Genomic DNA, 23990 nt, shown 5'->3' on the forward strand with positions numbered 1-23990 from the left:
CATTTGAAACTGGATCAATTGCTAAGCAAACTGAACAGCCTAGCAAAAGGGAGAGAAAAGTGAGCATAATACTGCAGCCTCTTCAATAGCACAAAAGAAATCCACACGCTTTGACAGCAACCAAACAAGTTTCTGGATAATGAAATTGAACATTTGCAGATCTTATCAGTGCAGAAAATGGATTATTGGGTGCAGTGGGGAGGGGGGCTATTCAGATTTTAATTAACTAAACAATTTGATTTGATTTGAAAAGCTTTATTGAAAATGGACATGAAGGTAGATAATAAAACAAGGTTTCGATATTTATTTGCTAGGTTCAAATAGGCTGTTCGCTATCCTCAGTTTGTTGCAGCCCTGCTACAGACTCTAAGGTCATAAAATTGTAGAGTTGGAAGAGACCCTGAGGGTCATCTTGTTCAACCCTCTGCAATGCTGGACTACACACACACACACATTTGCAAAATGTATACTTTGGATCTAACTGGGAGTGTATGGGAGTGCTACTCTTATTACTAAATGGAACTTATGGGTGAAGGGAAGTAAAACTCATCTCCATTCTGCCTTACCTCCCTGTGCTGCACAGCTTTGATTACCAGAAATGAATTGGTTTTGGGGGTAGAGAGTCTTCAATAAGCAGAGCTATGGGGAGATGTGGGGAGATAAGGCACGGGATCAACAAGCATATGTTTAGCAAACACGAGTCTGTCTGTTTGGGCTCTCAGAAGCAGGGCCAGATGTCCATATATATATATATATATAGAGAGAGAGAGAGAGAGAGAGAGAGAGAGAGAGAGAGAGAGAGAGAGAGACCCTATATATATCTAATTCAAAATTTAAACAATAATAAACCATAAAATAAAAAAATATCTTTCAAAATGAAACAAAACCTACAGCAGGGTGGAAAATAATGTTGATGTTGTATACTTCCACTTTGTATTTCAAAAGCTGAGTTTGCAGTTTCTGCCAAGTTTTACTAAAGATTACTTAATCACTTCACTGATTAGCGGGTTTGCAGCCGTGGTGAGCCACGGATCACAAATCCACTGGACTGTCCACTACTCAGTATTGGCAACCCACTTAGTGCGGTAAGTGCCCTTCTCTATACTATAGTTAGCGTCATAGTTAATTCAGCTCTGGATTAACTATGAAAGTCCCACTGCAAAGGCATGTGCCTAGCGTTCATGACTGGGTCTACTGCATGGTGGTGAAAGCAGCAAAAAGAGCCTGCTTTGCTGCTTCCTTCATGTATTTGAGTAATCACCCAGCAGAGCTCTTCAAGGTGTATAGGCTATTCACACCTGTCTTAGTGGACAAATCTTAGAACATCTCAGAGACCTTCTGTGAGTAGCTTTCTGGACACTTTGAGGACAAAGTTGCTTGTCTCCATAGTGGGCTGGATGCCGCAACTGATGCAGTTCCAACTGAAGACTCCAATGCTCCATCAAGCCATGTTTTGTTGGCATCAGTTGCAGTTTTTGCAACCTGCTGACGATGAGTGGGTGCCCTTCTTGACTGGGTTACCTGGTTGACACCAGAGTGTGGTGAATATGTCTTTGCATGGGGTGATGGGGGCAGGGGCATGTGCCTGCCACTTATAAATACTTCTGCTTACAGACTATTCAAGCAACCACAGAAACCTGCTTATGTTTATTGTTGAAAGTGTCTTGCATTCCAGTGCTAGTTCTTGTTTCTGCTGGACCTTGATTTTCCCTGCTAGACTAGACTTCCTGCTTTGACCTTACTTGCACCCTAGGGTTACAGCTTCCATCTGCAGTTCAGAGTTTGCAAAGACTTCTCCACAGCACCACCTAACTTTGTTCTATTTAAGACCACTGGGGAAAAAAACCTTTCATTTTCCTTCTGTTAATTTTCTGTGGCATGAATTGCTAGTTGCCATGGTAAAGAGTTATCATCATTAGAGGAGAAAGTGTGATCTGCGGTTTGCTAAGATGTTAAAAAAAACAAACCCACCTTGGGAATTCTGCTGCTATATCAGACAGAATCTGGATGAATAAAATCATAAACCATAACTGGTTATTTTGCTTGATGAAGCCAAATGAAAGAGAAATCCTTGCTTTCGGCATGTTACTGTAGAACCTCAGAGACACAAGCCAATTTAATGTGTCATCACTGCATTGCTTCCTCTTGCCACTGACTCCAGATGGAGCCCAAGAGCGGTTGAGGGAAGATACAAGTGGGTGAGGCAGAGCACAAGGAGAGTTAGGGGGAGAATGGGCGTCTCTGGAAAACCTTTCAATTGTTTAGGGGTGAGGAACCTGTGGCCTTTCAAATGTTGGGACTCTCTCCCTTCAGCCACCATGGACAATGGTCAGGGATGGTGAGAGTCGGGAGTCAAAAAACATCTGCTGGGCTCCCAGCTTCAGGCCCGTGGCCTAGTTCCTGCACTTCATGGCAATTAAGCCGAAGTACATGTAATTAAAATCACCACATATTCTTCTCCTGCCTTCTCAGCTTCTATTTCCCCACTCCCTCTCTTGTTTCCCTGTGTCTGTAAGCCCCTCAGGGAAGAGACCTGCCACACCTGTTCTTTGTAAAGTGCCGTGTATAATACTTTATAATAATATACTGGATCAACCCTTTTTGCTTACTATGAAGTACCTACTAACACGCTCCCCACTCCTCCAAGTGGCGAGATGTTCCAGAGGAAGCTAAATATCCTTTGGAAGCAGGGTATGGCACATTTGCAATATTTGGGCTTATTTACAGGAATATAAACTGAGCAGAGGTGGAGATGAACTGCAGAAGGCCCTGCACTCCCCAGAAAAAGTGCAGGATGGCACAATGAGGATGCAATGGAGATAACAAACGATGCCTTCTTTGCACCACAGCTTAAGAAGAATATTGACAAACTGGGATGTGTGCAGAGGAGGGTCTGGAAATCAAGCCTTATGAGGAACTGTTGAAGGAGTTGGGTATGTTTAGCCTGGATAAGAGGCAATTGAGTTATGATAGCCATCTTCAAATATTTAAAGGGCTGTCACATGGAAGATGGATCAAGTTTTCTCCTGCTACAGAGGGTAAGACCCAAACCAATGGCGTTAAGTTACAAGAAAGGAGATTCTGAACTTTCTGAGAGTCAGAGCTGTTTGAGAGTGGAATGGACTCCCTCAAGAGGTTGTGGAGATTTTAAAGAAGAGGTTGGATGGCGGCCTACCATGGATGTTTTAGCTGAGATTCCTGCCTTGCAAGAGGTTGGACTAGGTGATCCTTGGGGTCCCTTCCCAATTTACAGTTCTATGATTTTATGATTCAGTGAGAAGAAGAAACAGAAGTAACTGGCAAAAACAGGACTGATGACTTCAGCAGTTTCTTCAGGATCAATGCTCACTAATTTAAATAGTAACAAGAGGCAGAAGGCAAAGTTCAAGCCAGAGGAGGAAAAGGCGAATGAGGCTTCCTGGTGCAAGAGAAATGACAGAAGAATGAAGGAAAAGCAAGCTCAGAGTATGTGAGTTCGTCACATGATACAGAAATAATGTTTGACAAGTGGGAGGCAACACAAATCTCATTAACACCACAAACACAGGTTCACATTGTTGCATTTATTTATTTAAAACATTTAAATCCCTCCCTTTGGGGAAAAAAATCAAGGCATCTGAAAAAGAAAGGAATATACAAACAGTATAAAAAATACAAAAAGTTACATTTTAAAAATTAAAAAACACCACTGAAAAGTGCCATTGTTGATAAGAAAGAGGTGGAAACCCAGCAGATGAAAACAATGAGAATAGCAGTTTAACACAGCAAGTCTTCAGTGAAGATTCTCAACCATTAAAAGCCAAAAGCCATGCTGGAAAGGAAAGTTTCTGCATTGCCAAAGAAGAACATAAGGAAAGGGGTGAGGTGGACTTTTCTAGGCAGGGTGTTCCTAGCACTGCTTTCTTTGTCCCTCATCCCAGTCAGATGTGAATTTTGGGCTTTCTGTGTTAATACATCTGGAATAACAAAATAACTCCTAGTTCACAGTGACGGAGACTGCAAGTTGAACAGGCTGTCTTGAAAGGCTGGTTGACTCTCACTAAAGGTTTTTAAACAGAGGCTGGACAGTCATCTAGCATGAATATTGGCATAGTGGGCCCCCTGCATTGGCAGGGGGGGTGGAATAAATGATCTCTGAGGTTCCTTCCAACTTGATGATTCTAAATGGGATTTACTGCTTGTGTACTCTGCCAAGCTGCCTTGCAGGTTCTGTTGTTGGGACAGGAAGAGAATAGACGTACAGTATTTTAATAATGAAGGAATTGGGCCTTTAGTGCTGTGGTATCTACCCTTCGGAATTCCCTCCCGTTAAATATTAGACAGGCTGTGGAGCTCTTTCTCAGTCTGCATATGCATAGGAATTGTTTTCAGATGTTTTAATTGTTTTATTGTTTATGTGTTTGCTATCCTGGGCTTTTGTGGGAAGAAAGGTGGGGTACAGACTAATAATAATAATAATAATAATAATAATAATAATAATAATAAATTCAACAAGAATTTAAATGTTTTGTGGCAGCAAACTTGCTTAGGCCCCTCAGCCTGCTCCTAGTTAAAGGGGGAGGTAAAGGGGGAGGTGGGACATGTAAAAAATGCTCATACCTCAAGAATCTTCCCTCTACTTTGGGGGATCTGCTTCTGTTCAATCCCCTCCTGTTTTTGCACCAAGAAACCAGAAGCACCATGCCCACTTTATTCACAAAGGAATGCTAACCTCCACCTTGCCCATAAGCATGCGCTACAAGGGTGGGCAGGAATTCTACTGCTCTTTACAAGAGCCATGCAAATCTGAAAGTTTGTATCTCCCTATATGAGCCTGCCTGGGCTCTGGGATTTTTGGGGCGAGACTCTCTCTCGGTCCAGTCACCTTCACATGCACACTTGTTAAGGATATGGGAAAGGGCCTTCTCAGCTACTGCTCCCAGCTTATGGAACTCCTCTCCACAAGCGGCTAGGCTGCCCCCCGTTTTTCTTTCACTAGCTAACAACTATTTTGTTTAGGACAGGCCTATGGCCACTAACAGGCTATTGTGGCAGAGTATTCTGAGTGTGGGTGATGTATATTTCCTTTTTGGCTTATTTTTAAACGGTTTTAGGTGTTTGACTTCAGTGTTGTTTTAATAGAGAACTTATTTGTGTGTGCTTTTAAATATTTATATTAATTGGTGTGCTTTTAGCTTTAATATGTCCAGTTTATAATTTCACGTTTTTTAAATTCATGTTGTGAGCTATACTGGGTCTTGTCCTAGGAGATAGGCAGGATATGAAATAAATAAATAAATAAGAGGTAACTCATCTATTTTAAGAAACTAGAATTATGCTGAAGCCAAACAGATCAAGGTTTGGTCAGCGGCTAGATGGGAGCTCTCTGTTTACTGTATCATATTGAATTCTTGGGATACAAATGTAATGAATTAACAGGTGTTCATCCAGTGTCTCATCCAGCCATAATGTCACGATTCCATCACAAGCATCTGTTGGTGATGGTAAACTTCAGATACACAGAATTTCCTACTTCAGGGCAGAAAGATTTGGAGCTGATATTGGAGGTGGGGGGCAGAAACAACCACAGACCTGCCCTGTTCAACCCCCTGCAAGGAGGAATTTGCACCTGTCCCATATGGAGACTCAATCTGCAACCTTGGTGCTATTAGCAGCACACTCTAACCAACTGCACTATCCTGGCATCCGTCTGTCTCAGAAGACAATGAAGGAGTGCACCTTTGTGGGGTAGGGCTATCCCAGAAATGGTATTTTCAACATAACAGTCTTTTATTCTGAATTTTAACTGCTGCAAAGTCATTTTGATAGCCAACCTTAGCTGAAAAGGTTAACCATGACAGCAACAAGGACAAATGATCTACATTTTAATGGTGGAAACAATGTCAGAGTCTAAACTATTGAGAGTAAGATCCCCCCCCTTTAGTTTACTTTTTTACCAGCAGCACAGTAAACAACCACCAGTTCTTCCCTCTCCCTACCAACTAAACAATTCTTTCTGTTAAAAAACACACACACCCATCTCTGCGCATGCGTTCATGAAACCTGACTGTCATGCGCCCGTCTGAAGCGTTCTTTACGAAAAAGCTTGCTATTCGTAGACCTGTAATAGCCTGCCACTCCCCTTGCGCATGCGTCTTGTACAAAGGTTAATGGCCTGTTTTTTAACCGCAAGGAAGCCAACAGCGCATGCGCTCCTTCTTTCCTCCTTACCGCTGCCCTCCCCACCACCACAATAGTCCTGCGATCTAGCCGCCTATTCTCTCGTGCGTCTTCCAACTGCCCATGCGCAACCTATTGCCCAACCCCGGGCACCTTTTCGTAAGCCATGGCGTCAGACGCAACCGCCACGCGCTTCTGCTCCGCCCCTTTCCTCCTTCCCTTTTTCTCCCTTTTGTGGAGGCGCGTGCGCGCCGAGCCCTTTCAGTGCGTGGCGAGCTGTATGGTAGAGGCGGCTGGGGGCGGGGCTTCTATATATAGTGCGCGGCCGGGGCGGCGGCCTCCCCCTTGTCCCCCGGCCGCTGAAGGTGCTGTTGTGCGTAGTGTGTGTGCTCCGGCCTTCCCCGGGCACACCAGCTCCGCAGCACCATTTATTACTAAAAGAAAAAAAAACCTTTAAAAATCCAAAAAAAATCTTAAAAGCCCGAAAAAACCATTAAAAAAAACCCCCTCGACTACCACCCGCCCCTATCTGAAACCGGCCGGTTTGGTATAAAATAACCCGGTGAAGCGAAGCGAAGTCCCAGACCCGGCGCAGCCGAGAGGAGACCCGCCCAAGCCACTACCAAGAGCAGCAGGAAGAAGAAAAAGAAGAGCCGTCGCCGCCGCCGCTTCCAGGAGCAGCAGCAGCAACAACCCGCTCCTCCTCCTCCCGCCGGCAGCAACGAGCGCTCGAGCGGCCCGCCAACCGTCGCCAACCGCCTCCGCGGAGCCGTTGAGTTTCGAACCCGGCGGCCTGTCGCGGCCTCCTCGGCGCTCGCGAGTCTGCCCTGCCTCCTCGCCCCCCCTCCCCGTCCCCCCGCCAGCATGAACCCCAGCGCCCCCAGCTACCCGATGGCCTCGCTCTACGTGGGGGACCTGCACCCCGATGTCACCGAGGCCATGCTCTACGAGAAGTTCAGCCCCGCCGGGCCCATCCTCTCCATCCGCGTCTGCAGGGACATGATCACCCGGCGCTCCCTGGGCTACGCCTATGTCAACTTCCAGCAGCCCGCCGACGGTGAGGAATGGGGAGAAGCGCGGGGGACGGGACGGGGAGGGCAGAGAAGCTGCCGTAGCTGGTCGGGCGATTGATTCCCTTCTCTTATTTTACCCCCCACACTTCGAGGAGCGGGCACATGGGGAAGGAGCGGGTGGGACGGGGACACGTGCGGGGAGGGACGGCGGCGAGGCATTTCCAGGGACTTTCCGGGCGGAATTTGTCCGGTGTTGGGGGTGGGGGCTTGGGGGAGGCTGCCCTCCCGGCCTCCGGCTTCCTGTTCCCGGAGCCATATTCTCGCACCCCCACGAGGGCCGCCGCGCATTCCTCCCCTTCCGCTTCTCCCCGCCTCCTCCACGCGAGTCATCCCCGGAGCATCCATTTTACGGATTCAACGCGGCCCCTCGGAGAGTCCTGGGCCTGCCTCGCGGCGGCGCTTCCCCATAAGTCTTTTCTCTCAGAGCCCCCTTCTCCCCGACCCCGCAAGGACTCGCCCTCCTTCACGTGAAATTATCGAACATTTCTGTCCAGAGAGGGAAATAACTGAGGGGGGTGGTGAGAGAAACACTCGTGTGAGGCCAGCTTCTGCCGCCGCTCGACCCCACCGCGTTGTGGAGGAGCCGGGAGACAGGCCTCGTGGCGGGGAGGAGCCCCCGCCGCACCCGAGCGGGAGGGAGAAAAGGAGGCCTCGTCATCGCCTGGGCCTGCTTTTTTTTTTTGCCACGGGGCCTCCTTCCGCGAAAAGGCCTGGGTCGGCATCTCGGAAGCGGCCCTAGTTTCTTGGATCACGAGGCAGGGCCCTTAAGTTGGCGCGGGGGGGGGGGGAGTCAGCGACCAGGGCGGGCCTGTCGCCTCGCTTCCGCCGGCTCAATGAGGAAGTCCGAGATGAGAGGCGCCTTGAAGGAAATGCCTGGATAATTAGGGCCTTAAATGGCGACGGAGGAACGGGCGCAAGTGGGTCGTGTGCCCGCGCGAAGTAAAACTAGGGCAAGCCACGCTTAATCAGAAGTTTCTGAATTGGGCTGCTTGGTGCCCTTTGGTCGCGGGTACTAATTTATCAACCTTACATGTAATGAAAAATCCATTAAATTGGTGTATGGGGCGGGGGGGGGGCGATTGTCCACAGACAGGACAGGAAGTTGCAACACCCATCCCTCTTGCTGGCAAACAGGGTTTTAAGAGGCCAATATTGTTGACCATTGCTGGTTGATGAGGGGAAGGTGAACATTTGCCCAGTCAAGACACCAGAAATGAGAAGGGAGTGGGGTCTTTAAGACGCTCTTTCCAAAGCCCATCTGCTAGTCTTACCTTAAGGCTGACACTTTGAGAGCAGGTGGCCTGCAGTGATGCGTAGAGGTTATTTTTTTTTTAATATGCCTTTGATGACTTGAATCAGTTTAGTTTCTATTAAATGTCAGGCAGTTGTGATAATTTTTTGTGGACACATTGGTCTTACACCATATAGTGTCCGTCTTGACAGCTTATTACCAAGTTGCATTAGAGCTCTTATCTTTAAGTGAGAAAAATGGGAGAGTCTGCGTACTTTGGTCCTAAGTTTATACACTTGACGAGAGTAAGCCAATTCACATACATGCATCTAAACTGACCAGGAGTGAGCTTACCTGTAGGTATTTTTCTCTAAAGTATTTTGCTATTTTTTCCTACCAGCTTCAAAATAATTTGTCGTCCTGCTGGGTGATCCATTCAACCAGAGTTCTAGTAAACTCATTGTAAGAAGTATTCTACTGAGATGGAGTAGCATGGTTTCTCTTTGTGTAGACTCTAGTAAAAAAAAAAGACATTTGTAAATTCTTCAAGTGATGTGAAGAAGCATGTTTTCAATGACCAATATTTCTGAGTTCACAGAAAACTTGTTTAAGCAAAATAAACCTCCTTTGGAGGGGAGAGCTCTTCAACAATTGTCACTTTATTCCAATATAAATGCTAGAATGAACAAGAATAGGACACTGTCTAATAATTTGAATAAGCATTCCAGTGGGGGGGGTTTACACTTTTATATTGACTACACACTTAAAGCAGTGTTGCAAACAGGATCACAAGGAATAGCCACCCATGCTTTGCTCTTTGCTGAATTCTAGCTCCTTATCCCTTCATTACGGGATGTAGGCATTGAAAGGGGCTGTGCTACAGCAGTGCTCTGCTGAGCTGACAGTTCTCACAGTGCAATCTGTGCCTAGAGAGAGGCAAGCAGAGCTGTTGTCTCAGCGCTGCTTTGTACAAAACAGAGATGACAGCCTTGGCTGGCTCCGTGTCCTAAGGTGTACAGAAAGCTTTGCAGAGCCATTACCTTTGCATCCCTCTCTCCACCAGAGGAATAGCCAGCTGTCAGAGATTGGCTATTTTTTCTAGTGGGTTGTTAGCTGGGGCTTGCTATCTGAGTTGAAGATTCTGCCTCTTTACAGAGCAATAAGCTTCTTAGGCAGAAATGCAACTTTTAAATGGGAGTCTCCACTCAAGCTTTTTCAGTCTGCACAGGTATTTGGTGGCACTGCTTGGCTAACTGAATTCACAGCTTGCCATTCAGATGCTTACCTAGAGACAGTTGATTTACAGGATCATATCCAGGAATCATGACATTGGATTTGTGATTTAACTGCTTGCAGTAATTGTGGAAGGTCAGTAAATACAGGGAAAAGGTTGTAACAGCATGGACGTCTACAGATAGCTCCTCTTTACATCTTAGCACATCCAGTTCCTAAGGCTGCCAAAAGTTCCTGGTAATGCTTGAATGAGCTGCTGGGCAGAAAAGCAGCTTGGGAGTATAAGAAATGGTGGGTCTTCTCCAGTTGTTTTATTGCTCTGAGCAGGGACATGGGTGGGTAGGGAAGAAAGGTGTCACTTGGTTCATAGAGCCTAGCCAGACATAGTTTTCCTGTTCCTGACAGTTTGCCCCTTCCTTGCCAGGTTAATTTCTGAGTTTGGGGGCAGGGAGTCAATGCATGCATCTGATATGTAACCCTATTGCTTGTTGGCAACCCTCATGCCATTAACAGACTTGGGAAGCGGCATTATACTGAATAGGACCATAGGGTGGTGCTGTCTACATTGACTAGCAGCAACTCACGCTGGGGCCATTCCCAGTTGTAGCTGGGGCTTGAACTTGGCAACTTCTGTTTTCTATGGCTTTTCACCATGGTACTCTTATCTTAAGAACATTCTCATGGATAAGTCAAAATGTTGAGCTTCCACTCTGAAAAGTGCAGTATCATTTGGGATTGGGAGAAGTAACACACTTGAGGGTTGAGGCTTTCTCTGCTAACATCATTTTGGGACCATGCAACAGAACTGCAGAAAGTCTAGAGGCACAAGAATAGAAAAAGAGGTTTGATGGCTGTGTGTATGGGACTGTGCTAAAATAGTGCTGAAATTCACAGTAGTTTGAAATACATTTAAAAGTGAAAGCTTGCGGGAGAGAGGTTCTATTGTACAACCAAAAATCCTTGCACTAGCAAAACTGCTTAACTGAATATTGCCCATTGTCTTCTCCTTGGAATGCTTACCCTGGGTCCAATTTTTACCCCATTCATTGGAATTGCACTGCCTTTCCTGAACATCACAAATTAGAACAGTGTTTGATTTTGGTGGTGATCCAGAAGCCAAGATATTGTATATTGTAAGTGGGTGCAAAGACATTAACAATTAATTTTCTTAGTGATATCTATGTGATATTTGTGTTGACTTAAAGATTTAAACAATTTAACACTTTCTAACTTCTTTTGTAGCTGAGAGAGCCTTAGATACTATGAATTTCGATGTCATTAAAGGCAAGCCAGTGCGTATCATGTGGTCTCAGCGTGATCCATCTCTACGTAAGAGTGGTGTTGGAAACATCTTCATTAAAAACTTGGATAAGTCAATTGATAATAAAGCTTTGTATGATACATTTTCTGCTTTTGGAAACATCCTCTCTTGTAAGGTGAGTTGAAAGGAAAAAGAACCTAGAACAGTTATTCAGCCTTTAAATTAGCATAATTACATTCCAGTCATCTGACCTATCCTATTAATTTTCATAGGTTGTATGTGATGAAAATGGATCCAAAGGCTATGGGTTTGTACACTTTGAGACACAAGAAGCTGCAGAAAGAGCTATTGAAAAAATGAATGGAATGCTGCTTAATGATCGTAAAGTGTGAGTTTTCTTAACACTTAAAAAAAAATTTAATGCGGAAATGAATTTAGAAGAGAGATTTTATCAATTATTGTTTCTTGCTTCTAGTGTTGGTTCAGTAATTGGAAATATATGTTCAGAAAACAAAAGGGAGGGAATTATTTCATTCATTGCACAGGAACTGTGAGAGCGACAGTATGTCACAATTGGGGGCAGTCATAGCACATTGCCATGTTTTTTCTGGCTGGGGAAGCACAGCAGAGTAGTATGGCTGCCCCATTCTGAACAATCTGTCTTCCATGACAGATAGAGAGGCTGGGAGTAGCTTACTCTGCTGTTTCCCTTACCGGGGGAATATTGCAGTGTGCTATGGCAGCAGCTCGCTTGCCAGGAGCTGACACAGGGTATGGGTAAGCACCAGGCTTTTACTATATAAAGTACCTCCTTAACGGAAAGAAAATAATGCCCTGAATCTTGTCAAAGTTAAGCAACTTTTCACCTTGCTTTTTTAACTAGGTTTGTTGGAAGGTTTAAATCTCGTAAAGAACGTGAAGCAGAGCTTGGAGCTCGTGCCAAGGAGTTCACTAATGTTTACATCAAGAATTTTGGAGAGGACATGGATGATGAGAGACTTAAGGAACTCTTTGGCAAGTTTGGTAATGTCATTTCCTTTCCATGTATTTGAAAATGATTTAGGACCTGGTGTGATCATAGTGCTTGCACCCAACTGCAGCTTGCCTACCTCAGCTCCTGATAATAACCTGCTTTATACAGAGTCGGGCTGTTACGGTATTAACCTTTTAGCTGTAGATGGCAGGAACTGAGACAGGCACCGTCTGCAACCACTTGTTTGTGCCCTTCTGGAGTGCAGATTCCTGCCATTGATTTCAACCTATATGTGTTAGGTTGGCAGCACTATTGATTGCCGTTAGAACCAACCAGAGCTTCCACTTAAGGATTTGAAACCAAGGTTCCAAACTGGCTTCAGATCTTTGGAAATCCGAAGCTCTTGGCAATGTAACATGTAAGCTCTGATAAGGCCAAAAACAATAGTTTGCTCTCAAGAGCAGAAGTATTAAGGGGAATATGTGTGATAACATAGCTGCTTGTTTGTTGTCATCTTAACAATTGGTAAGTTAAATAAAACAAGAAAAACCATTCCATTCTTCTACACTGAAAATAGCCAAGTGATTTAATGCAGGGCAGAATAAAATCTCTAATGTGTGTACTTTAATCTAGCACAATACCAAAAGGAAGTTTACTGTTGGGTTAGTAATAATTGTAAATTATAGTCTGTTCAGTCCATGATTGCAATGTTAATTTTCTTCAAGGAGTTAATATTGTAGTATGTTCAAGAAATCAAGGCATTCATTATAAAATGAGATCAACAAGGGCAACAAGAGTCTGACATGGCCATGTAATTTGTCAGACTACTAATTTATAACTAGTTGGGAAATTAGTCTCCCAAATGGGTTGCCTTGGCTACAGTTGTCAGTTTATAAATCTTCTAAGTAAAAAGTGTTGTCTGCTGAAAACAAGCCTTTTTAGAGAATTAATTTGAATCATTGTTGGTCATTTGTGCTATATTTTATTATTTAAGGCTTTTATTATACACTGCCATGATACCTTTTAATGATGTGGTATATTAAGATTATTATAAATAAAATGTAAAATAAATTTTTTGTACTTTTTAGGGCCTGCCTTAAGTGTGAAAGTTATGACTGATGAGAGTGGGAAATCCAAAGGCTTTGGCTTTGTCAGTTTTGAAAGACATGAGGATGCTCAGAAAGTAAGTCCATACATTTTATAAGAATTTGTCAAGTGTTGTGAGTGGTCACTAATTAATTAAAATGAATGGTTTTGGACACTCTTATTTAGTGTAACCTGATCTAAAACAGAACATGACTGGTTTTAATTTTTATATATCTTTATATTAATTGATTCTTTTTCTAAAATAGGTCTAATAGTGATCAGAGGAATATTAATCTGTCCTCTAAATCAAGCTAGGGAGCCTTTGGCCCATGGACTAAATTTGGTTTGCCAAGTTTCCTCATTTGACCGAACAGACCTTTCCCAAACTGCCCTTCTACCCCACACCTGATGTCAAATGTGATGTCAGGTGTAGGATAGGTAGAGACGGAGCTGGATCCAGTGATTGGAAAGCAGGATTGAACTCCCTTTGTTTCAACTGCAGCATGAAGGGTTCACTCTTGCTTGGTTCAGGAACTCAAATGAGTTCTCTGGAACCTGCTGTTTCCCCTGAACCTAACAGAAAGCTGGATGGAACTCCATGTGCATCAGCAGGTCCGACCAATCTACTCACTCATTTGGGTCAAATTTGGGCATTATGACATCAGATGATAGATAAATAGTCCCGCCCACCTGTCAGAGTTGGCTCACAGGGTGAGTGAGGTGCAGATCTGGCCTAATGGACCAAAACATCTCCCCAGTCCTGCTGTAAAATCTGTTGCCAAGTTACTTCTTCATATAGTGTTCTTACAGTGTATTATTCCCTCTCGTGCTAGGAAGAGAGAAGCACACTGCCTCAGTCTGTACATTCCATCCACCTAGTTTATGTGTGTTTAGATTCCTTGTTTTTTTACTTGCTCTAGCTTTTTGATTGGGGGACCTGACTTAATTCTATGTGGAATCAACTATGACAAACAAGTTAAAGTACCTTTTTATTTCTGAAGGCTGTAGATGAGATGAACGGAAAGGAACTCAATGGAAAACAAATATATGTTGGTCGAGCTCAGAAAAAAGTAGAAAGACAAACAGAGCTGAAGCGCAAATTTGAACAAATGAAGCAGGACAGGATCACCAGATACCAGGTAGGATGTTAACTGAATATTTGGGGGAGGAGAGGTTTATTGGTGGGGGGGGGGTTCTTGTTTTTATTAAGTATTTTGTGGTTTTTATATGGTATTTTTATGTTGTGAACTGCCCTGAAATCTACAGGTGAGGAGTGGTATACAAATTAAATAAATACAAAAAAATTTAAATATTTTCACTGGGTTAAATGTTCTGCATACTGATCGCTTCACCTACTCAATATTTCAGGGTGTAAACCTTTATGTGAAAAACCTCGATGATGGAATTGATGATGAGCGCCTACGCAAAGAATTTTCACCATTTGGTACCATCACTAGTGCAAAGGTAAATGGCATTTTAATCGGCTTTTAGAGTGACTTGTAGGGAGAGTAACTATCAAGAATTGTTTTTAGTGGTACTTTAAAATTACAAGATACAACAAAATATGCTGTTAGACTTTTAAAAGCTGTTGGATCGGCTTTTACCGTATTTTTCGCCCTATAGGACGCACTTTTTCCCCTCCAAAAATGAAGGGGAAATCTGTATGCGTCCTATGGGGCGAATACAGGCTTTCGCTGAAGCTTGGAGAGTGAGAGGGGTCGGTGCGCACTGACCCCTCTCGCTCTCCAGGCTTCAGGAAGCTATCAGCAAGCCTGGGGAGCCCGCGGGGCTCCCCATGCTGCGGATAGCAGCCTGGCGCGCGGGGTGCCCTGAAGCAGAGCACGCCGGGCAGACATCAGCCAGCCCCACAAGCTCGGGGGACAGCGGGGAGGCACAGCGCCGCTATCCCGCTGTTCCCCGACTTGGTTTGGGGGGGAAATAAAGGGGAATTTTTTTCCCTTTATTCCCCCCCCCCCCCCAAAAAAAATTAGGTGCGTCTTATGGGACGAAAAATACGGTATTTTAAAACTTCAGAGAAATGAATGTAGATCCAGGTTTCACTGTTGTGAACAAAAAGGCACATTCTGTCTACAGGAGGCTTTTGATTATTCCACTGCGGAAAAGTGGGAAGTGAGTTTTGTTGATTCTTCCCTCCTCTCTCAGCACCATATCCTACACCTTACCCCTGAGGGGGATGGGGGAATCTGCAAAAGTTTCCTAAATTCTGCTGAGAGATTCATCCCGTGAATGAAAATTCCTAGGTATGCTTCTGGCAGCAAAAAGAAACCTAACAAATGATTAATTAGTTAGATTATGTTCAATCACAAGCTGCAATAGAATATAATGAAATAACATTGTTCAGTGTTCTCTATGCTGCATTTTTACGGTTGCATTTCTTTTTTTAACAGGTTATGATGGAAGGGGGCCGCAGTAAAGGATTTGGGTTTGTCTGCTTTTCTTCACCAGAAGAAGCAACCAAAGCAGTCACAGAAATGAATGGTAGAATTGTGGCCACCAAACCACTTTATGTAGCCTTAGCCCAACGTAAAGAAGAACGCCAAGCTCACCTCACCAACCAGTACATGCAGAGAATGGCAAGTGTGAGAGCAGTGCCGAATCCAGTCATCAACCCGTACCAGCCAGCGCCTCCTTCAGGTTATGTCATGGCAGCTATTCCACAGGTATGATTTACACTATGTTCCCTATTACATTTACTCTTATAAAAAATAAAATAAATAAAAATAATCAGGCATTTTAATTTGAATTGAATAACTTAATTTCCTAAAGCATTTTTTTCTGGTACAGCAAAGCACTGAAGCTGACGAATTAAACAAATACATTATTATTTTTTGACAGATGCAAAACCGTGCTGCATACTATCCTAGCCAAATTGCTCAGCTCAGACCAAGTCCTCGCTGGACTACTCAGGGTGCCAGACCTCATCGTAAGTGACTTGCTTTTCTTAGGGATTTGGGGGGGGGGGTTGGATTTGACCAAAGCTTGATTTGTGTTGGTTCAGAAATGCATACTTACCGTGAATTAATTTCAAATGCAGCTTTCCAGAACATGCCAAGTGCCATCCGCCCAGCAGCTCCCAGACCACCATTCAGTACCATGAGGCCAGCTTCATCACAGGTTCCACGAGTAATGTCAACACAGCGTGTTGGTGAGTTCTGGAGATCAGTTATTTTAAGTATATTGACTTGGTTTGGCATGCTGTTAATTGTCTGAAAATTGAGGTGTAATGTGTTTTTAAAAGACTGTCTTAAGCTAGACTGTGAAAGGAGGTCTGCTGAAACAGTTTGAATGGAATATGCGGCTTGGCCTGAAAACAGTCTTTTTTTTCCAGCAAACACATCAACACAGACAATGGGTCCACGTCCAGCTGCTGCTGCCGCCGCTGCTACTCCAGCTGTACGCACGGTTCCTCAGTACAAGTATGCGGCCGGTGTTCGCAATCCTCAGCAACACCTTAATACACAACCTCAGGTTGCTATGCAGCAGGTAAGCGTAACAGTTATAGCAGCACTTTTGTATGGAGTTGGTTATATTAATAACCTGAGCACTTGCAGAGTTGGACATGCCCAAGCCTATTGAAAACAGTAGGGTTAGGTGGACTTGTATGGAGTTAGAAATAGTTTTTCTGAGTGACAATGCAAATGTAACTTGGAACGTACTACACAAATTATGTACTCCATTTTAATCCTGTTAAATCTTTTCAAATTCTAGCCTGCTGTCCATGTCCAAGGTCAAGAACCTTTGACTGCTTCCATGTTGGCTTCTGCCCCTCCACAGGAACAAAAGCAGATGTTGGGTAAGTCCGTATTTGGCGGGGAGGTGGGGCTCATGTTGTAAGAGTTGGGGTGTCCGTGCGTGGGGGAGGACAGATAGCAGCAGCACCATTTGGCATGTCTTCATGAGAAGTCCAAAAAGTTAGGGCTGAGTCCAATGACCCATGAGTGCTGGGGAAGTACTGCTGCTGCTTGCTCCAAATAGTTGTGCAGTAGCACACGCAGTGATAGGTGGGCTGTTCAGCAGTTCAGAAATCATCTTTGGTTATAGTTGTTTTTTTATGTATTTACCCCAGTATAAGTGTGCTTTTGGATGTAACCCTGTAGGGCCAGAATTTCTAGAAATGTGGCTTCCTCTGGGATTGCTTAGGAAAAGTAGGTCCACTACTGAGGGCCCAGTTAACTCTGATGGGAAGTTATGCAGAGAAAAGAGGGTATGGAGGATCCAGGGAGTGGGAGAAAGAATAAATCTGAAGAGTTTAGAAGCTGGGTGAGCAAACTCCCTGAGTGTCTTAGGGTGGAAGAAGGTATAATTGGAGAAAGGGATGTGATTTCATAACCTTACAAATTATTAAGTTGATAATGGGCATCTACTATTAGGATCTGTGTTTAACCATAAATGTCTGCTTGGCTAATTATTATAGTTTTCCAGTTCTAGTAACTTAGTTGGGTTTTTCCTTTTAAAAAAACTTCTGCCATTCTGCTAAAGGGGTAAACAAATATTGATATGTAGATGGCTAACGTGCTCATTTTGAGGCATGTTAAAAGGAAATCTATTTGGAATAGTATTAAGAGGCAAATATAAACCTTGCAAACTTGTCAACTGTTTTCTAGGCGAACGTCTTTTCCCTCTTATTCACGCCATGCACCCTACTCTGGCGGGTAAAATCACTGGTATGTTGTTAGAGATTGACAATTCTGAACTCCTCCATATGCTTGAGTCTCCTGAATCTCTTCGTTCGAAGGTAGGTGGATTCTTTTGTCAACAGTATTTTTTCCTTTAAATGATTTTCTTTTAAGTGCAGCTTATGTGTTAAACTAGCTTGCCTTTACAGCAATGTGAATAACATTTTTATCTTAACTAGGTTGATGAAGCTGTAGCCGTACTGCAAGCCCACCAAGCTAAGGAAGCTGCTCAAAAAGCAGTTAACAATCCAGCGGGTGTTCCAAGTGTCTAATGTAAGTATTCTGAAGAAATGGCTTCAAATGCAGGCATAGATGCACCTGTGTGTGTGAAATAAATCTTCTGTCTGGGGAGGGTGACCAAAGTTCTGCTCACAGTGATTCCTATCTAATGTTTGTTGGTACTGGAGCATCATAATTACTAATGGTCCCACCTCTGTTGCGGAGATTGTCATGCTGAACTGTGGGCTGATGTTTTCCTTAACTTGCAGTGTGTGCCCTTAAATACATTACTACCAAATCCCCTGTCTGAATCCTAACACAACCATAATGAAGACTTCAGTTTCAAAGTGTGGGGAAGCATCTATTGTCAGGGAGTACAGGTTTTTAAAAATTAGATCTTGTAGATCAGAGGTTCCCAATTAGGTAAGTACTGCAAACCCCCTGTTTTTCAAAAGCCAAGCCACGGACCCTCTGCTTTTGAAAACCTTGATATTTCTGTGGTAGTTTTTATTATGGTGCCACCGTACCCTCCAACATGCCCCAATGCAAAACTGGGTTGCATGTCTTCAAGGCTACGCTTGTACGCAAGTCACACGACCCCACATGAGAGTATGGTGCCCTAAAACGTGTAGTTTTGGGTGCTGTGATCTCACACGAGACACATGTCTGGCCATGATCCTGCATGTTTTGGGGTACAGTCCCCCCCCCAAATGGGATGTCCTGGATAGGGCACAGTCCCCCCCAAATGGGATGTCCTGGATAGGGGGTCTATGGCACATATCCATCAAGTGGGTTCTATGGACCCCAGGAGGGAACCACTGTTCTAGATCAAAGATTAGTATTCAACTTGCATTGAATTTTAAACAAAACTAGGGCTATCTGTGACAGTCGTAGGGACTGGTAACTTAGCAAATGGTAAAGATGTTAGCTGAATTTTTGCCCTTGTGCAGCGTTATTGACTATAGGTTGGGTGATATCCATACCGAGTGTAAACCACTAAAATCCATGAACCTTAAGTCTGTTGATTTCAGCGGGCCTTGAGTATGACATTTTGGCAATTATCCTAGTGACACTTCTCACCATACTGTACAAACAAACAGGACTGTGGAAGTTACCTAGCATGCAAAAAAGAAGTAAAGGAATTTACTTCAATTTTCATATCTTTGTCCGATAATTTAGTGCAAAAATGCAATTCTAATGCATTATTTCTGTAGGCTGACACAGTTTTATCAGTTCCCTCTTGATAAAAAGATAAAGATAGCTCATCGCACATTCCCATATTACACCTGATCCTGGTCAAAGTATGCTGTTTGGTTTTAATAATATTTAATATAATACAAATCTGTTTTTCTAAAGGAAATATATTTCAGTATTAATATTTTAATTCTTTTGGTTACAGAAGATCCGGGACTACGCATTATAATTTCGCTTCACCGAAGAAAAATATCTAAACATGGAAAAACTATTAAATATTGAGAAAAACATTGCAAAATACAAAATAAATAAAAAAAGGAAAGGAAACTTTGAAGCTTATGTACACAACAAATGCCAGGACTAGCAAAACTGTTGGTCCTAGATTACCTATTGATTTAAAATACAAAAAAATAGCAAAAGTTAAAAAAACAAATTAATGTTTTATAAACCCAGGAAAAGAATTTTCAGCACAGTACAAAAATTTAAAGCATTCCTTTCTTTAATTTTGTAATTTACTGTGGAAAACGCTCAGAATATCACTACTGTTGTAGTTAACAGTAGGAATTGATAGCTGAGCAAAGAACCATAATTTGGATTATAAGATTCTTGCTTTAATAAAAATTCCTTAAACACTGATCTAATTGCCATTTTATTTCTATACTTCTAATGAGATGTCAACAATAGAGTTTGGATGTAGATCTACAGCAAATTCAGTTGTGGATGAGATTAACCTACATTGAGCCACCTGTTAATGGGGTATCTGTAAGCACTAAAATGGATGAACAACTGGATTCATCTCTTTTGTAGCTTAAAATTCTTGGCAGCACTTTCTAGAGCTGAATATGCAAAGGTTTTTTTATTGTAGTGAAATTTAAATAGAAATACTGTGTTTGTATGCATCTTTCTGTTGAGCTGGGGGCAAAATGAAGTTAAATATGAATAGGCTTGGATTAAGCTTGGAAATCAAAATACATAATTTTAATGGTACATTCAAAGGCCCAGAGTAGATTTGGGGAGTAGGCGGACAAGATATGTTAATCGGTAATGGAGTGAATAGAACCGTGCTTGCGTTTTGTTGCAAATCAACATGGTCCAGCTGTCATATATTACTATTAGGTATGCAGTTTACATGTACGCTTCAGGACCCACATGCAATCCTGACACTCAGTTCTAGGGATCTTTTGATAGAGAACGACATCCTCCAGTGTTCATCACCTATAGAATTAACAGGCAGCAGAAATTAGAAGGGAATTAAGCTTGTTGTCTCAAAAGGGAAGTAGCACATTTCCTAAAAAAAATATTAAGCAATAAAACAGCACATTAAATATATAGTCTGATCTTAAGAGTTAAAACCAATACAGGTAATTGTTAGAAGCATTCCTAGGAACACATGGGAAAAAACAGAATGTTGTCAGGGAAAGGGAGTGTAATTGAATGGGGTGGAAGGAGGTTTGGCTGAAAGGCAGAAAGTGGTATTGCAAGAGAAAAATGGATGCTGATAAGAACTGGTTGCTTTTTAAAAGAATTTGAGGAGTAAGGTGTTGGCATATGGCATACATGGCCATACTTGGCTCTCCAGACGTTTTAGGACTACAATTCCCATCAACCCTGACCATTGGTCCTGCTGTAGTCCCAAAACAGCTGGAGGGCCAAGTTTGGCCATGCCTTGGCATATGGAGTTAAAATGCTGACAATTCTGAATCACTGCTAGGAAGCTTGGAGGTTTCTCTTCCCTTCGCTTGCAAGTATATCTCTACAATGCAAGCCTAGTTACAACCCAACTCTTGTAAAAGTAAGCAAGATCTGGTTAGTGGGCTTTGGGGAAAGTTTTTAGCTGAAAATCAAAGGCGGAAACTTCGGGGCAATGGTTGAAAGTAATGAGGTTAGGGAGATCTGAGATTTTGAGGTGAGAAAACAGGAATGAATGGGCACAACAAGGAAAAGAAAATGAGTCTCCCCAAGAAAGAAGGACCTTTGATTGAGTTTCAAACAAGTTGCGGATGTTGGACAGCTAGACTTGAGAGCAAGTGTAATACAGTAAGCCTGTAACTTGCACACATTCAGCTTAATGCACTTGCCCAAAAAAGAAAGAGAGTGGGGGGGACAACCTTTGTTCCAATGGTGGGTGGGACTGCCAGCGTGTTTTGACCATGTGCAATTTTGGCTTTACGTGCGATCCCTGCAACATAACCCTTGCATAACTTGGGGGCTTACTGTACCTTATTCTGCAAGCCTGGGGTTGAGTGTGTTAGAGGTGAGAGTACCTATTGAACAAGAAAGGGGAGGAGCTTACAGGAAAGTTCATTGGTACAGATAAGATATTTTGATACCTGAAACTAGTGCTATCTGTTAGTCGCTTTAAAAAAACCAACCCTGATAACGGAGGATGAGGAAGGAGTGATGTTTGGTGACCCTATTATATGTTGTTCCTGAAGGAGTGTGACTCGAAAGGATTTCGGGGGGGGGGGAGAGACAGGATTCATTTGGCCTGAGTTTCCCCACCAGTGCTTTAAATGGTCACCATTGACATAAAAGTGCAGTCCTGCGCATGACTGACCTCTACAGACATTACTTTAGTTGCTACCACATGCCCAGATGGTTTTTCTGACCCACCACCTCAATTTTCAATGTTCAGAAGCGAGTTCCATTGCTGAAATAGTGTGACACCATCCATGCCTAAGATAGGTTTGAGAGGGAGGCCCCAAGGCTTGCAGATTAATAGGGGACCCTGCCAAAAAAAGCCCAGTGACGGCTGGAGCATGTGAGTTGGGCGTGGTGAGGAATGATCATTTCAGCAGCACAGTATGTAGTTAGCAGATTGAGAAGAAATTATATAGCACTTAAACCTGAAATGGACTTCTAAGTGTTTACAGGGATAAAAACCATTTACACAAACATTACAGTATAAATGTCCATAATTAAAATACACAGGATAAGTGCATGCTCTTAGAATTCTAGGCAGTAGGCATGGACATTTTATCCTTCAAGTATGGCTAACAATGCCATCAATGCAGACCATGTTTGTTAGGAAGCAATCCCCATTGAGTTCAAATGGACTTAACTCCCAGGTAAGTCCACATAATATATGTATATTTTGAACCGGAGAGGGGGATCATCTCAAAATGACCTTTGAGATTAAAATCAACTGTAAGGGAAAGGATTATCTGAGGTTCCACTGTACTGTAATATACCATTCGTCCTGTAGTGGTGAGTGATTGTCAAAGAAGAAAAAAGTTTTTGCAACACTTTATCTTCTATACAACCTGTTAGAACATGTACCTTATAACTTCAGGTTTGATCCATTTTGTTGTAGGGTTCTATCCTGTGTCTTTTCCCCCTGTGTATATATTGACATCTGCATGAGTACAATTACTGTTTAGAGCAAGCTCAGGATCAGGATCCCATTTGGGCACAGGCTGAGAACTGTAGGGAGTTGAATGGTTGCAGTTAAACCCTGGGTTTTTGGCTTGTGGTGCTGTAAAAGCCAATCCCAGTTAGAGCTGAATGCCTCTATGGTTCTGTGCCCACCCCGCTTCCCGGTGCCCTGCAAATAAAATAAGGCTGCTTTTCTGGTGAACCTTCAATGTTCTCTAGATCAGTTTGCAGGGCTCGGGTAAACCATGGATATGAGATCGTTTCCTAGCTTAAGAGTAGCTGACTCACAGGAGTATTCTTGTAAGTCATTTGTATGTCAAGGAACAAGGGTGCTGATCAAGCCTTCAGAATAATTCCTTGTAATTCGTCACATGAACAAACACACAATGTAGTGCAAATTTGAAGGTCCCAGGGTTGACACATAGTGCCTTGTGCGAGAGTCTATCTGCCACTGGGTGGTGCTATCCCAGAAATTTCCATATAGGTATACTTGGGGATTTAAAAAATAAAAAAAACTGCTTTGTCACCTGTATGCTTCTACACTTGAGATCTGCTTTTTAATTTATAGTGCAGAACTATCCTGAGCTGTCAGGAAGTCAGAAACTCATTGACAAGATCTACCTACACATGAAACTTGATCAATTTTGAATCTGTCTGAGCTGAGTTCATTTCATATTCCTGCACTATTGTATGACATGGGCAGTTCGCCCTATGCAATGGGTATCTTTGTGGTTTTTCTTTCTCCTTTGTTTCCTTCCATCACCAAGGTGTGAGAATGCTGAGCTGAGAAAGAATTATGTAGCCTTGCTTGTTGCAAGTAGAAATCAGACTTTGAGACCAATGGATGTGGTTTGGCAGGGAGTTCAGATAAGAAAATGTGCCAAGACTTGGCCCTTGGGCTGGCTGGGAGCCGTGCATAATTTGCAGGGCAGATTGCTCGATCCAAAGAATGGAGTATAAGGAAAATAGCCAGCGATAGTATTCTACAAATGCTTGTATAAGCAATAGTAGAACAGTTCATGCAATGTTGGAGTAGGCAAGCTCTGGCAGCTCTCATGCTTCCCTTTGCACATGCTTTTCAGAAATGCAATAATACATTTTGGATTTAGGCTGTGCACACACTATATATTTAAAGTGCGTTCTTTGCCTCTAAAAATTCTGATCACTGTTTGCAGGGAGATTGCAATTCTGTGAGGTGTAAACTACAATGCCCAGAATTCATTGAGGGAAATGTGTGTGTACACAGCCTTAGTTTCCCTTTTGTCATACAACACTTAATTTTTTTAAATGTTTTTTTAAAAAATGTTTTTAAAAAACGTAAGTCCCTCTGTGATTCAAAGACATTGACATATAGAAAAGGTCCTCTGGATCCAACCCAGAGTGCTTTAAATCCAGTATATAAATCCTGCCAATAAACAGAAGTGACTAACTTGGTGTTTCTCTTCAGAAATACTGTATTTTTCGCCCCATAGGACGCACCGGCCCATAG

At 43.0% G+C, this 23990-nt stretch overlaps 1 protein-coding gene and 1 long non-coding RNA gene across 4 annotated transcripts in view; one reads left to right on the plus strand and one right to left on the minus strand.

Moving 5' to 3' along the window:
* Positions 1 to 3553: 3553 nt before the first annotated feature.
* Positions 3554 to 6373, minus strand: LOC128417198 (uncharacterized). The gene is made up of 2 exons (XR_008331408.1): positions 4600 to 6373; positions 3554 to 3956 (listed from the first exon to the last, which is right to left on the minus strand). It is a non-coding gene; the product is annotated as an uncharacterized LOC128417198 (long non-coding RNA).
* A 135-nt stretch (positions 6374 to 6508) lies between these two features.
* The window catches only part of PABPC1 (poly(A) binding protein cytoplasmic 1), a 30772-nt gene continuing 13290 nt past the window's right edge, over positions 6509 to 23990 (plus strand). The window contains exons 1-15 of one of the 3 annotated variants that reach the window (XM_053395543.1): positions 6509 to 7216; positions 10939 to 11132; positions 11230 to 11345; positions 11841 to 11971; positions 13019 to 13113; positions 14018 to 14155; positions 14385 to 14480; positions 15425 to 15697; positions 15873 to 15960; positions 16072 to 16182; positions 16366 to 16520; positions 16746 to 16830; positions 17642 to 17772; positions 17893 to 17986; positions 19332 to 19762. In XM_053395543.1, coding sequence (XP_053251518.1) covers positions 7024 to 7216; positions 10939 to 11132; positions 11230 to 11345; positions 11841 to 11971; positions 13019 to 13113; positions 14018 to 14155; positions 14385 to 14480; positions 15425 to 15697; positions 15873 to 15960; positions 16072 to 16182; positions 16366 to 16520; positions 16746 to 16830; positions 17642 to 17772; positions 17893 to 17985 — 1899 coding nt within the window. In that variant the 5' untranslated portion in view covers positions 6509 to 7023 and the 3' untranslated portion in view covers position 17986; positions 19332 to 19762. Of the gene's footprint in view, positions 7217 to 10938; positions 11133 to 11229; positions 11346 to 11840; positions 11981 to 13018; positions 13114 to 14017; positions 14156 to 14384; positions 14481 to 15424; positions 15698 to 15872; positions 15961 to 16071; positions 16183 to 16365; positions 16521 to 16745; positions 16831 to 17641; positions 17773 to 17892; positions 17987 to 19331; positions 19763 to 23990 lie in introns of those variants that run through there. The other 2 variants (XM_053395541.1, XM_053395542.1) reach the window with 2 other exon arrangements.

This window comes from Podarcis raffonei, chromosome 7 (assembly GCF_027172205.1).
Source record: "Podarcis raffonei isolate rPodRaf1 chromosome 7, rPodRaf1.pri, whole genome shotgun sequence".
NCBI lineage: Eukaryota > Metazoa > Chordata > Lepidosauria > Squamata > Lacertidae > Podarcis > Podarcis raffonei.